The sequence below is a fragment of the Pelodiscus sinensis genome, chromosome W, assembly GCF_052426305.1.
Source record: "Pelodiscus sinensis isolate ZL-2025 chromosome W, ASM5242630v1, whole genome shotgun sequence".
Taxonomy (NCBI): Eukaryota; Metazoa; Chordata; order Testudines; family Trionychidae; genus Pelodiscus; species Pelodiscus sinensis.
In genome coordinates, this window is record NC_143084.1 from 2,049,791 (window position 1) to 2,064,762 (window position 14,972).

At 49.5% G+C, this 14,972-nt stretch overlaps 1 protein-coding gene across 2 annotated transcripts in view; it reads left to right on the plus strand.

The window, feature by feature from the left end:
- Positions 1-13,156, plus strand: part of LOC102456144 (RNA-binding protein Musashi homolog 1-like) — an 81,409-nt gene extending 68,253 nt beyond the window's left edge. Inside the window, exons 11-15 of one of the 2 annotated variants that reach the window (XM_075915708.2) lie at positions 43-99; positions 4,640-4,708; positions 4,832-4,986; positions 8,012-8,077; positions 9,138-13,156. In XM_075915708.2, the coding sequence (XP_075771823.2) occupies positions 43-99; positions 4,640-4,708; positions 4,832-4,986; positions 8,012-8,053 (323 nt within the window). In that variant the 3' untranslated portion in view covers positions 8,054-8,077; positions 9,138-13,156. The remainder of the gene's footprint in view (positions 1-42; positions 100-4,639; positions 4,709-4,831; positions 4,987-8,011; positions 8,078-9,137) is intronic. The other variant, XM_075915709.2, reaches the window with a different exon arrangement.
- Positions 13,157-14,972: the final 1,816 nt, after the last annotated feature.

The window sequence follows — 14,972 nt, forward strand, 5'->3', positions numbered from 1 at the left end:
AGTTTTTACAAGTTCCTAAATTGTCTTACATTTCGTTTTTAGAATTCCGTGTAGAGCGGACCCCTCTCCCGAGTGCCCCCGTCCTCCCCGAGCTCACAGGTCAGTCCCACTGATTTCCTAAAACTCACGAGCTGGAAGGGGAGAAGGAGTTTTGGGTTATTCCAGTGGTGTCGCTGCCTCATAGCTTGGTGCAGTGAGACTGGAAACATTCTTCATTTCCTCTTCCATCTGCACTAGCTACATCAAAAGCAGGGTCTGGGGGCGAGGGGTGGAGAGGGGACTAACCATGCATATCCCACAGGAGCAGATGAGAGATGCAAGTCATGTATGATGAGGGCAAGTGGGCTTGAATCCCCAGATTCTCTAGCTTCTGAGCTGCTGCTGTTCCCTACTGTTTTCGTTCTGTAGCCAGGTGTTAATCTCTATTCTAAATCATTTGTGCAAACTTCTTGCTAGCAAGGTGAATTCTCAGAAATCCACTACTCTAGTCCCAGCCTGAGTTGTTGTAGCGCAGGGCACTGGAGCTGGGGGGTCTTGCAGCTACTTTGATCCTGGGAGTTAATCTAGGGAATAATATTTCAGCACTGGGTATGGTGAAGTTCACAGCTACCTAAGTCCCAGGTTCTCTATGCAGGAAATGGTATAGGAGCACTGAGGCTATGTCTAGACTGCAAGCTTCTTTCGGAAGAAGCTTTTCTGAAAGAGCTCTTCCGGAAAAGCTTATTTTGAAAGAGAGCATCCACACAGCAAAAGCGCAACAAAAAAGCAATCTGCTTTTTCGAAAGATAGCGTCCACATTGATTGGACGCTATCTCTCATGTAAGTTGTGATTAGTATGGATGGAGTGGCCACCAGGGCACCTGTGTTATTTCCTGGAGGCCTCTTCTTTCGAAAAAACTCCCTCTTCTGCGTCCACACACTTCTTTTTCCAAAAAAACTTTTTCAGAAAAAGGCTTCTTCTGTAAACCTACAGAAAGAGGTTTACCGCTGTCGGAAAAACACCTCCATTCTTTTGACTTTCTGTCGAAAGAACGCAATAGCAGTGTGGACGTAAGTATAGGTTTTCCAGAAAAATGCTGCAGTGTAGACATACCCTGAGTGTGGTGGAGCTCCCAGCTACACTCCTCAGTAGTGGTTGTTGAGCACAGTGTAATGGGGGGCCGGGTGATAGATTTCTGTAAGGACTGGTCAAAAGACTATTTCCCCAAAGTATAAACACCTAGGCTACGTCTACACTGGCATGAATTTCCGGAAATGCTTAAAACAGAATAGTTTTCGTTATAAGTATTTCCGGAAAAGAGCGTCTACATTGGCCACAGATGCTTTTCCGGAAAAGCCCTTTTTCCGGAAAAGCATCTGTGGCCAATGTAGACGCGCTTTTCCGGAAAAGAGCCCTGATCGTCATTTTCGCGATCGGGGCTTTTTTCCGGAAAAGACTACTGGGCTGTCTACACTGGCCCTTTTCCGGAACAGTGTTCCGGAATAAGGACTTATGCCCAAGCGGGAGCAGAATAGTTTTTCCGGAATAGCGGCTGATTTTGTACAGTAGAGCATCGTTGCTATTCCGGAAATTCAAGGGCCAGTGTAGACAGCTCGCAGCTTATTCCGGAAAAGCGGCTGATTTTCCGGAATAAGTGGCCCAGTGTAGACACAGCCCTAATTTTTCTCCCAGCTCCTCAGACCTCTGAGTTTGTGTACTGTGTATTCTTGGTGCTGCTTTTCCCATAGAATCTTCCTTCCATGGCCACATTTTTAAAGGTCTGTAGAATGCACAGTATGGCTACATCTACACTGGCCCCTTCTTCGGAATAGCCATGCTAATTTAGAACTTTGGAATAGGGAAATGCACGGGGGATTTAAATATCCCCTGCGGGATTTAAATAAACATGGCCGCCGCTTTTTTTCCGGCTTGGGGAAAAGCCGGAAAAGAGCGTCCAGACTGGCGCGATCCTCCAGAATAAAGCCCTATTCCGGAGGATCTCTTATTCCTACTTTCAAGTGGTCAAATGCATCATCTCGAAGAAGTTCACGAATCTGAGGACCAACAAAGACACCTTCCTTTATCTTAGCTTCACTTAACCTTGGAAATTTTCCACAGAGGTACTTGAAAGCTGCTTGTGTTTTGACCATGGCCTTGACAAAGTTCTTCATCAGACCCAGCCTGATGTGTAAGGGTGGTAACAAAATCTTCCTTGATTCAACAAGTGGTGGATGCTGAACACTTTTCCTCCCAGGCTCCAATGACTGTCAGAGTGGCCAATCTATCTTGATGTAGTGGGAATCTCTTGCACGACTATCCCATTCGCAGAGAAAACAGCAGTACTTTGTGTATCCAGTCTGCAGACCAAGCAAGAGAGCAACAACCTTCAAATCGCCACAAAGCTGCCACTGATGTTGGTCATAGTTTATGCACCTTGTGACAGGCCGTCACTGCCCCGGCGGGAGGCCGGCCGGAGCCACCACCCACCGGGTACTGGCGGCTGGTCCCAAGCCCCCCAGCGTTGCCAGAGGAGCTAGCAGGCCCACCTGCCACCGCGCCTGCGCTGGCAGGGAAGCGTTGGCCCCTCCCTTGAGGCCCCGCGGGGCGGGGGCGGGGTGGGGTGGAGCGAGACAGGCGTGCGGTGGGGGCGGAGGCCAACGCGCTGCCGGAAGGGGAGGGGCCCCGGGCAGCGGCCGGCGCGGTGGGCCGTTTTGAAAAGGCTCGCCGCCGGCGCGGTTGGGGGCAGCCTTCTCGCAGCGGTGGAGGAGCGGCCCCCGACCGAGGACGGACTCCGAGCGCCACCCAGGCCGGCGGTCGGCCAGACCTTGGCCCCGGGGCCATAGGGACAGCCATCACCGCCGGCGGTCGACCAGCCCCTCCTCCGCCGAGGGCCGAACCCCACCACGCCGGACTCAGAGGGAACGGCCAAGCCGAGAGTGAACACGGCCAAGGGAGCTCTCCCCAGCGACTTTGCCCGGACGACCCAGGATCCGAGCTACCGAGCCAGGGTAAGTTCTGGGGGTCGGAGCGGAGTGACGGAGGGAGTGACCCCCGTCCACCACGCTGGGGCGCTAGCAGGCCCCGACGCTTAGGGCCCCGGGCTGGGACCCGGAGAGAGGGTGGGACCGGGTCCCCCTCCCTCTCCAGGAGGAGCATCCCGCTCCTAAAAACCGTAGCGAGAGCAAAGCACGAGTCGGGACCCCGCGAGGGGGGAGACCTCGGACTAGGGGCTCCGGCCCCATCCCGCAAGGACGGGTAACTACTTTAGCGTTCACTGACCCCCCCCTTCCATCTGGGAGGGGGTGATCGCACCCAAGGGCTCGGGCCCCATAGCGGGGACCCGGGGCCCGACGAGGGACCAAAAGAGGACGAAAGGGTCCGCAGACCCCCCCTCTCGGGCGGAGAGGGGGTGATCGCACCCCGAACCCCTCACACACCTCAAAAGTTGTTTCATGTTGTCATAGGTTTCCTTCATATGGACTGCATGACCAACTGGAATCGATGGCAAAACATTGCCATTATGCAGCAAAACAGCGTTAAGACTCGTCTTCGATGAATCAATGAACAGTCTCCACTCATCTGGATCGTGAACGATGTTGAGGGCTGCCATCACACCATCGATGTTGTTGCAGGCTACAAGATCACCTTCCATGAAGAAGAATGGGACAAGATCCTTTTGACGGTCACGGAACATGGAAATCCTAACATCACCTGCCAGGAGATTCCACTGCTGTAGTCTGGAGCCCAAGAGCTCTGCCTTACTCTTGGGTAGTTCCAAATCCCTGACAAGGTCATTCAGTTCACCTTGTGTTATGAGGTGTGGTTCAGAGGAGGAGGATGGGAGAAAATGTGGGTCCTGTGACACTGATGGTTCAGGACCAGAAGTTTCATCCTCTTCCTCTTCCTCGTCTGACTCAAGTGAGAATGATTCTGGTGCATCAGGAACCGGCAGTCCTTCTCCGTGGGGTACTGGGCGTATAGCTGATGGAATGTTTGGATAATGCACAGTCCACTTTCTCTTCTTTGACACACCTTTCCCAACTGGAGGCACCATGCAGAAGTAACAATTGCTGGTATGATCTGTTGGCTCTCTCCAAATCATTGGCACTGCAAAAGGCATAGATTTCCTTTTCCTGTTCAGCCACTGGCGAAGATTTGTTGCACAAGTGTTGCAGCATATGTGTGGGGCCCACCTCTTGTCCTGATCGCCAATTTTGCAGCCAAAATAAAGGTGATAGGCTTTCTTAACCCAAAAGTCACTTCACCACAAACATAGCAGAAGTTATCTGCACTGTTCACACAAGTACGAGGCATCTCTGCTCACTTTGGCTAAACAGAAATGTGTCCCTTTGCAAAATCAAACATTGACAAATAAGAGAGCACGACACTGTACGATTTCTAGAGCTGATATAGGGCAATTTGTTCAGCGGAGTGATGCAAGCTTCGTTATGATTGCATCATCCATGACTTCTGGGAATAACATGATGCAATTCATATCATGTATGACGCTTCTCCCACTTATCCACCCCAAGTACAGTAGGTAACATATGCCAAGCTAATGCGCCTTTTTGGCAGCTCTCTTTCCCAGAGAGAATTGAAGATGCCTGCTAAGGAAGCTGCCCTGTTGCCACTATGAGATGACTGTTCCTTCTCTTTCAGCAATTCCTCTTACTGCGTATGGACCAATGGCGGCGGCCACAGCTGCAGCAGCAGTAGTGCGAGGGACAGGTAACTGCCACTTTCCTACCTGGTGAAGCAACCTGACCGAGGTTTGCATTGGGCTACAGGAGGGGGGTGGGACGGGGTTGCATTTTTGGTATCTTAACCATATAGTTTTGCTTCCTCCCTTAGGTTCTACTGTGAGCCGCACTGGTGGGTTTCTGGGCACTACCAGTCCTGGGCCAATGGCAGAGCTTTATGGAGCAGCCAATCAGGATTCAGGGCTTAGCAGTTACATCAGTGCTGCAAGTCCAGCTCCAAGTACTGGCTTTGGCCACAGCTTAGGGGTGAGTGTTTCACACCAGCTGTTGAGGTTGGGGAGTAGAAGGAGGTGAGGTGTGTATCAGTCATGAAATTGGGATGGTGATTGCTACAGCTCTGAATACCCAAACCACGAGGGCTGCAGGCAACCTCAAGGCTTGGTTACTGCAATATACTGTTTGTAAGCTTAAAAACACTAAGCTTAAAAAAATCCCAATTGGTTCCTAATGCAACAACCTACTTGGCTTACTGAACAGGCTGCTGCATGCATATCACCCCAGCTCTGTGCTCTCGACACTGCTTCCCCACTGAACACCAAGTCAAGTGCTAGGTCTTGGTCCCAGTCATCCAAGCCCTCCACAGAATTGGTCCAAGCTACCCAAGGGCTTGTTACCTCACTCTGATCATAGCCTGGTCATGACAGCTACACTTCTCTGGGTAGATGGAACGGGCACCTCAAGGGTGAGACTCATGAGTTGTGGAAACAGCTTTCCCAGCATTTGGTCATGACTCAGCTGATCACCCTAAGGGTATGTCTACACTACCACCCTAATTCAAACTAGGGTGGTAATGTAATCAACCCGAGTTGCAAATGAAGCCCGGGATTCCGCCGGGTGCCATTTTTAAATGTCCGCTAGTTCGGACTCCGTGCCCCTAAGTGTTCAGAAAGACCACAACCATCCTCATCGTCAGAATGAAACCCACAACTCCCCAGGGTAGAACGCACATGGATCCCCAGGAATAATAAATGTTTGGGCAGGGAGGGGGAGAGTGCAGAGTAAACATCTGCTAACTACATGTTTTCCTATAGAATGTGGAACTACAGCTGGGAGAGGCCTGGGGATTCCATATGACTCTGCTGGGGGATATTAGGTAGCTCTGAAGAGACAGTCCAGTGAGTGCATATTTCCACTGAGTGGGAGATCTGTACAGTGAGGGCTGTATCACTCCATGTAAATCTCAGGGTGCTGAGAGCCCTCCACACAGTGGCATGGGGGCCACCTGATTCCAGTTAGATATCTAAGGGTATGTCTACACTACAGCGCTAATTCGAACTAACTTAGTTCGAATTAGTTAATTCGAACTAAGCTAATTCGAACTAACGCATCTAGACCTAAAAACTAGTTCGAATTAGCATTTTGCTAATTCGAACTAGCATGTCCACATTAAGTGAACCCTGAACTGAGGTTAAGGATGGCCGGAAGCAGTGCTGGCAGGGCATCAGATGAGGACTTAGAGTGTGGAGCTGCTGTCTCAGGCTAGCCGAGGGCTGTGCTTAAAGGGACCCGAGCCCCACCCCGGAGAGACAGTTCTCAGGGGTGCCCCGCTTGCAAAGCAGTCTTGGCTTGGAGTGCCCTGAGTGCCCACACTCGGCACATCACACCACTCGGCCATCAGACCAGCTGCACTTGCCGCAGGCTGCCATCTGGGGAGAGGGGGCAATTGGGGGGCTGCAGGAGAGCTTCCACCCCCAGAAGCCCGCAGAGCCAGCCCAGTCCTCCCCATCGGGGGCTCGTACCCCATTCCTCCCTCACCTCCTTCCACTTACCCCTCCCTAGCCCCCCTTCCTGATGAACAAAATAAAGAAAACGTGTGTTCAAAAATAGAATCTCTCTTTATTGAACAAAACTCGGGGAGACTGGAAAAAGGAGGTGGGAGAGGGGAAGAGAGAGGGTGGGAGGGGGAGGGCAACTAAAATGATCAGGGGTTTGGAACAGGTCCTATATGAAGAGAGGCTAAAGAGACTGGGACTTTTCAGCTTAGAAAAGAGGAGATGGAGGGGGGATATGATAGAGGTCTATAAAAGCATGAGTGGGGTGGAGAAGGTGCATCAAGAAAAGTTCTTCATGAGTTCCCATAAAGAAGGACTAGAGGACACCAAAGGAAAGGAATGGGTAGCAGGCTTCAAACTAGTAACAGAAAGTTGTTCTTCACAAAGCAAATAGTCAACCTGTGGAACTCCTTGATGCAGGAGGCTGTGAAGGCTACAACTAGAACAGAGTTTAAAGAGAAGTGAGATAAAGTCATGGAGGTTGGGTCCATGGAGTGGTATTAGCCAGGGGGTAGGAGTGGTGTCCCTGACCAAAGTTTGTGGAAGGCTGGAGAGGGATGGCACGAGACAAATGGCTTGGTCACTGTCTTTGGTCCATCCCCTCCAGGGTCCCTAGGGTTGGCCGCTGTTGGCAGACAGGCTACTGGGCTAGATGGACCTTTGGTCTGACCCAGTACGGCCATTATAAGCTCAGGGCTCAGGGTCGGGGGTCTCAGTGGACCCCCTTGATTTTCATGCACACCTGCTCCTGGGTGGCCAGGCTGGCAGCTCTCCTGCCCTAGACGGCCACTTTCCTGTGCCTAGTGCGGAGGTCGTGGACGAGGTCCACGATGTCTGCACTAGACCAGGCGGGTGCTCGCCTCTTGCGGTCCCGGGCAAGCTCCCGGGAGCCGCCAGCCTGGTCCCAGGAAGAGGGGGAGGGCTGGGGGGCATCGGGTGGCTGGCTCGAGCCATGCCAGGTGCAGGGTCTGCTAGCTGGGTGCTGGCAGGCTTGCACCTGGCACGGGCATTGTAGCCAGCCCGTGCCCCGTTAAGGGCTCCGGGGCCAGGAGGGGGGCAATAGAGTTTCCCTGGTGTTGGCCAGAGTGGCCACCAGGGAAAGCTGGGGAGGGCTAGCCTCCCACTAGTTCGAATTAAGGGGCTACACACCCCTTAATTCGAACTAGTAAGTTCGAACTAGGCGTTAGTCCTCGTAGAATGAGGTTTACCTAGTTCGAACTAAGCGCTCCGCTAGTTCGATTCAAATTCGAACTAGCGGAGCGCTAGTGTAGCGCCTATCAAAGTTAATTCAAACTAACGTCCGTTAGTTCGAATTAACTTTGTAGTGTAGACATACCCTAAAGGAGGTTGCAGCGTCCTTAGGAATAGTACATTCAGGGAGCTGACTGACATCCCAGTCAGGCCTGTGGGGGGAGGGAAGGATGGACAAATCACAGTCATGAACTCAACCCTTTTCCTTTTGTTTGTCTAATCGTGGAATTTGAACCTTTTCTCTGTAGGGTCCCTTGATTGCAACAGCTTTTACCAATGGGTACCACTGAAGCTAGCGACCAAGGAGGCGGGAGGTAAGATGTTTGAACAGAAGGGTGTAGGAGGGGTGTGAGAGGAGTGAAGCTATAGGACTGGCCTGTCCTGAGCCTGCAAAGGAGGGGATTTTATTCAGTGACAGAGTTTCCTGTTAGTTGGGCTGACATTCAGGGACTTCATCTGAAGGTGAGGGCAAGGAGGCCAGGTCTCTGAGGCCAAAAGAATAAGTGGCTGTGCCCAGTGGTGGCAGGGAGAAGGGGGAGCAGTAGGTGGGAAGGGTGTGGAGTGGGGGAAATGGAGGGGATAGTATGGAGACCTGGTAGAAATTGGGGAGTTGATGGAGACAGGAAATAGACATGCACAACTGGCCAAAATCCTAAGGCAATGTGAGCGCTCTCCCTGGCACTCTGGAAGGACATGCCCCTTCCACCTTTAGCACTGCCCTGCATGCCACTAACTCTGCAAATCTCTCTGCTGCTGAGAGTGCTGCATCTCTGGAATGGTGTTTCCTCTCCATTGAGGCAGTCTGTGGAGAGAAAAGAGGCTTCCACACCCAGGTGGGAGAGGGGGAAACCCTACGTGCAGTTCCAGCAGTGTTCATTAGAAGGGGGTGAAGAGAAGCTATTGGAGGATACTGGTGCATGCCTCAAAAGTGTCAGAAGTTTGGTGGCTGAAATGAGTAGGGCAGATATTTCCAGGGAAAAGGTGTGACTGCCTCTCTTCAACCAGGGATAGCTTGAGTTCAGTTTGCAGCATGTAATTAGCCTCTTCTTTAAATACAGAAGTTTGATGCAGGGAGCCCACAGGTCTTAGCATACAGTGCTCCTTGACCCAAGAAGCCAGGCTGCATTGCAATGCTGGGGCTTGTCCCTTTGGCCCACACCCTCAGGTTAAAAATAGGGGCAGTTGCATTGTGTTCCACTTCATTGCCAGTCAGGCGCAATCTTCATGCTACTGCCCAGGTGCCAGCACAATCGTGTGTTGGGGAAAGTTTGGGTAACCCCCATGGCTGTGTCAGACAAGACAAAAAATAAGTTGTTAGTGTTTGTTGGTTTATCTCCAACCCCTGTACCCTCCACCTCTGCTGGTCTCCTGCAGATTCCCCAGTGACCTAACCAAGGACAGCGGGCTGGAGGATCTGGTGAGCCTTGGGAGATGAGCCAAGGTTTCCTTTTTACTGAATAAAACTGCACACTGCCGGCTGGCTGCCAGGCTCCTGCTGACCTGACCTGATCTCTCCCATTGAACAGACCACACTGGACTGAACCCACAGAGATCATCTCACTTTCTTCCTAACCACTGATGGTTTATGTTTCTCCCTCCCCCAGCCCACCGATTCTTCTTTATTTATTTTATTAGCTAGTAGGGTTTTTTTAAATATTTACTAGGGGGCTGTGCCCCCTGCTCGCTATGCTAGCCAGCCCCCCTCTATCTGCGGGTAGGTCTCTGGCCAGGGGGGAGGGGGCAGGCTAGGGGTAGGTGTCTGGCTGGGGGGGAGGGAGCAGGAGTGGGCTGGGGGTGCGGGGTCTCAGTGGAGGGGGTCTGTGAGGGGGCTCAGGGTGCAAGGTCTCAAGAGGGTGGTAAGTGAGTAGGCTGGGGATGTGGGATCTCAGCTTGGGGGGCATGACTGAGCAGGCTGGGGGTGCAGGGTTTTGGGAACTGGGACAGGAGTCAGAGCCCGGCAGCAGGCGGTGGAGCGGGGAGCTGGAGCCGCTTCCTGCCAGGGCCCCAGAGTGTCATGAGACGCTGCCACCGTCCCCTGACCCTCTTGCAGGGGAGCAGGGGGCCAGCAGGGAGCCCAGGGTAACCCTTGAGGAGGGGCCAGGAGAATGACCAGGCTGGGCTGGGACCCTCTCCCACTGGAGCCCTGCCACCTGCCACACCCACACCAAGCCCCAGCCTTGCTCTTGAAGGGCGGGGAGAAATCACCCCAGTCCCAATGGTGAAGGGTTCCTGTTCTGCCCTGACCCACGGACACCACTTCTCCCTCTGAATGCGGGGGGGGGACAACACAAAGGACATGATGACATCACGCTGTTGTCCTGCAGGAAAAAAAATGTATATATAGAGAGAGAGATTTTTGGGGGGTGGGTTGACCCTCCTCTTCATTGTTTGCTCTTTCCTGAACTAGTAGACACATTTTATAAATTGACTTTTTGTGATCGTGTTAGGTAGTTTTTAATTAGTATTTTTATTTGGCTTTGAAATTGTTTTGAATCTTTTCAATTCTGTTGTTGTCAACCTTTTTAAAGGACAGTATGTAATGTGAATGCAGTGCTGAAGGTAAGAGAGAGAGAGAAAGAAGGCTGAGCAGAACTGACACTTTTTTTTGTTTGTTAAAGAAACCATTTTTTAGTTTTTGTTTTCTAAATGTGAGGCTTTCAAATGTGTGAAGCTCCAAGGATCTGAAAAGGCAGGACATGGTTTCAGAACAAAACAAATGTATATTTTGCTAAGTAAAAACACTACCCTTACAGCTGAAAGTATTTTTGTTTTCCTAGATTTAGTTTTACATTGGGTTGTATTTTTCCTAGTGTATAATATGTAAATATTGTGAGGTGAACCTAGTTGCAGCCTGACTCCAAGGAGCAGCTCCAGGTTCTTGAACCTGGCACCTCAGTGTGAGCAATATTCTCCAGCAGAACTGTGACAGGACTCCTTTCTTTTTTGTACACCTTTTACTGTAAGATTTTAAGACCTCTGATATGAATCAGGGGGAGAAGGGAATGAAACTTACCAGCCATCGGCTATTTTGCTGAGCCGGTTAAAGCTGATTTCAGCTGCTTGATGTACAGACTCCACCAGTGGGCTCCCTAAGTGCCAGCATCTGGTTTGGCTAGGCAAAGGACTTACTGCCTGTCTGTCTTCATTACTTTGAAAGGATTGACTCTCCAAGTAGTATTGCTTGTGTCAAGGTGGTGGGAAAGGGAATCATCCTCTAGGGGGCAGGGCATTGGGAAGGGCTCACTGTCAGGGGGATGGGATGGTGGGGTGGTTGTTCTCTGAATTGCACAGCATTGTGTGGGGAAAAGTCTTTTTTTTAATTAGGAAGAAAAAAGTGCTAGGGGTGGTGATCTATGGGGGAAAGGTGAGAAAAGGGCTTCTCAGGGATCATATGAATTCTAGAATCACGGCTTTCCATTTTGCTTTCCTCTGTGTTCTGGAATCTGTGGGAGTTTGTCCTCTGTTCTGTAAACTGATTATATGGTCCCTTCTCCTGAGGCTGCCCAAGCCCTTGTTAACAAGTGGCCTCTGCTGTGGGGTTGCCTCAAAGGAGGAATTTAAGGGGCATGTTTGGGTCTGGATTTGTTTCAAGTGAACCAAAGACCTTGTTAAGGGTGGGGTGATTAAGTGTTTTATTAAGATGCAGCCTAACACTTTTCCCAAGGAAATAATGCAGCTTCATCTTAAATTTTAAAAATCATTCCCTCTCTTCGCCCAAAGTAAGCCCCAGTAAGTGAGGATTGGGAGAAGAGGCTATAACAGGGCTACTCAACTTTGGAAGCCCCAGGGGCCACAATGACACTCACAGCACATGCCAAGGGCTGCAACTTAAGTGTGGCTGTATGTATATGCAAATAGCTTCTCTCACACTGACAGGCATGAATACAAAGATTAAGGCAGGACTACACAACACACAGGCCCCATTTCCGTCAGTTCTGCTGATATTAATGAAATGCAACATTTCCCCGATTTCTACCCATATGACAGCACTTTTCATGAGCAATGACAGTCCAGGAATTTAACTACTAAAATGCATCTCAACAGAAGACCATTATATTGACTCCTTTTTTGTTTTGGCTCCCACCCGCGGGCCGCGTATTGAGCTCCACATAAACCTAAACTGCACCGCGGGCCACAAACAAACGGGCCGCAGACCGCGTGTTGAGTAGCCCTGGTCTATAGTGTCGGGGATTCGAACCCGGACGGCCTCTGTTCGTTGTCTGACCGCAAAGAGACAGGCAACATCAGCAAGATCCAATCACAAGCTCTTTATTGAATAGTGCGCACTTACACTAGAGATTGGCCAGTCTCCAAAGAGAACCAGCCACGATTTCATTAACGGGTAGGCTTATATAGACAGTTCCGTCGCGTCATAGACTATTTGCCCAAGCGACCCACCCCCCTTTATCGGTTAGAAACTTTTAGTATCCATGCACACCTGGTCAACTATACATCATGGCTTTAAGCAATTCATAATGCATCAGCAATTTCTTATCAGCCCAAAAGACAGGTACTGGGCAACAAGGAGACAGTTTGTTATGGCCAAAGGAGAACATAAACAGGGAGTTTGGAACAAACGGGGAGAGCAGAAACAGGGAGTCTCCTTATCAGTTCTCAAAACAAGCTGTTCCTCATCACAGCAGGTACAAAAATGCAGCTTCTTACTTATCTCATTTTGCAACTTGAGCAAGTGTGTAGGGTGCATCCCTGACTGAACCTATCTCCAGTTCTGCCCAGGGACTACCCAGAAATCTTTGTTACATTTGCTTTAGCATAACTGCACTAGGCCTATTTTTCTAGGGCCTAACAATAGTATCCACATGGACCCCTTTTCCCCCTTCCATTTCCCGCTTTCCTTGCAGCCTTGTGGCTAGCTCCGAGGCCAGCAGCATGGGCCGTGCCTGACCCAGCAATACTTTTGGAGAGTTCTGTTTAGTAAGAGGTACTTTAATGGGTTAGTACTGAAAACACAAAGCAATAATTTTTGTTACCAAGGCAAGAGTCTGTGTGGTTTTTGTTTTTGTTTTTTTAATATTTCCTAATGAAAGAAGAGCTGAATTTTATTGGGTTTATTTTTATTCTGTATACTTAAATTTGGGTCTGCAGACAGTGCTTTCCTCCCTCTTGGTACATGCGCCGAGCTGCTTCTGTGCCCCCTTCCACACACCTCCCAGCTCCACTGTATTGCCACTGGGCTGTGATTCACTCTCCAGCCAGTGCTGCTGCTGCCCAGAGGCTGGGGTTTCAGTTTGAGGGTGGGCATTTTTTTAAAAAGAAATACTGACTTCAAAACATAGCTTTAAGTTATTATACTCCAGTGTTTGTTCTCGCCACACCTGTAACCCTTTTTCTAGATTTCAGTTTTAAATTCCTAATAAATAATTTGAAAATGACCCCTCTGTTGTGGTGTGTGTGTGTGTGTGTGTCTGTCTATATATATGAGTGGCTCTGAATTTGGAAAAGGTTTCACCTAGGCTTGGGGGTGCTGGAAATCTTGCCTTGTGGTTGGCAGAACCTGGTAGCTACAGAGCTACAGTCCTGGTATTCAAATCCCAGCTCTGGTACATCACTTAACTCTTTTCAGCATCTGTTCCCCATCAGTAAAACAGAGATGATAATTCTTCCCCACCTCACAAGAGTTGTGCATGGATGTCTGTGGATTCCAGGAAGGGAGAAACACCAGGAAATCAAAAAGCCTGGTGCTATTCTTTGGATTTGCTGAACACAGCAGTACAAGTGAGTGAGATTGCAAGACAGTAAGTTGTGAAGAATGAAGAAATCTAGCAAGTAAAGAGCACTGGGAGGAAATATTAAAATCTGCCATCATAGAAGAAAATCGGGGATGCCCAAAAGCACTCTAATAATACACAACAGGCCACAATGCTGCTAAGAGAAGAACGCAAACAATAAGCAGCTAGTGTACTTTAATGAAACACTATTAAAAAAATCAGTTGATAAAAGTAACCTCAAGAATTCTGATGGAGTCTGCATTTAATAATGGAAATGCTGCTGTATTATCACAGCTGACTATAAAAGTGGGAGACTTTGGGAGAGACTGATTCATAGTGACCATAGCTTTAATCTAGTATCCATCTGTCACATCTCAGTTCCCCAACCTGGCACTTCTAATGTAGATATGGGGGCTAGCTAGCAGAATAAACTCTGTAAGAACCTGTCTCTGTACCTCCCAGAGACAAACTTGTCTGGTCTCAGTTTCCCTGAGACCCAAAAGAAAGACTGTTGGTTTGCTGCCACCATCAAGTGTAAATTTAAAAAAAAAAAAAAAGCCCCTTTCCAGGGAAGAGGTCACTTGAACCCCCCTCTCTGAGGCAAAACTCTCCCCCCTGCCCCAACTTCCATTTTGCTTGGAGTTGGGAAAACAAACAGAGGTAATCCACATAGAACAATGGGGCTCTGTTTCTCCCGGGTAACTTAGACACATAGGTTTAAGGACACAAAAATCAACCAATACCAGTTAATCAAAACAAAAAGAAAACACTTTTATTATCAAAACAAGACTACTGTTGCAAGCATAATAAATGACTGGGTGTTAAAAGCCACGGAGTGAAATAGACTCAGGGGAAATCCCTGGGTTGTAATGGTTAGTTACAAAAGAGAAAACAATTAAACCAGCACAGACATGATTTCCAAACCCCCGAACAAGGAAAACAATAAACCCTGATGGACTAGCTAAACTTTCCCCTACTTACACATTTCAAGAAGTCTGTTCCTGGGAGAGCCCATCTCTCCTATTACCTGGGGAAAATTGCTCTGATCTCAAAAGAAAGGAAGAGGGGGAGGGGAAAAAAAAACCCTCTCTCGGTTTGAAATTCCTATCTGCATTTCATTGGCTGAATGCCCAAAGCCCCCTCCCTCAGGTGCATCTCCAGACTTGCTTAACCTTTTCCTCACTCTCCAGGTAAGTCAGACTCTCCTTAGCAGCTCCTATTCATGACACCATCTGTCACGGCTCAATCCCCCAACCTGGCACTCTGCATACAGAGATGGGGGCCGGCTAGCAGAATAAACACTGCAAACCCTGTCTCTGATTCCCAAAGACAAACTTATTCAATCTCAGTCCCCCTGATATTAAAAAAACCAAAAAAAACCTGGTTCTGCGCTGTTACCACCCAAGTGATTAAAAGAAAATATAAAATAAAAACCCTTTTCCTGGGAGAGAGATCACTTGGGAATCTCCTCCCCTAAGGT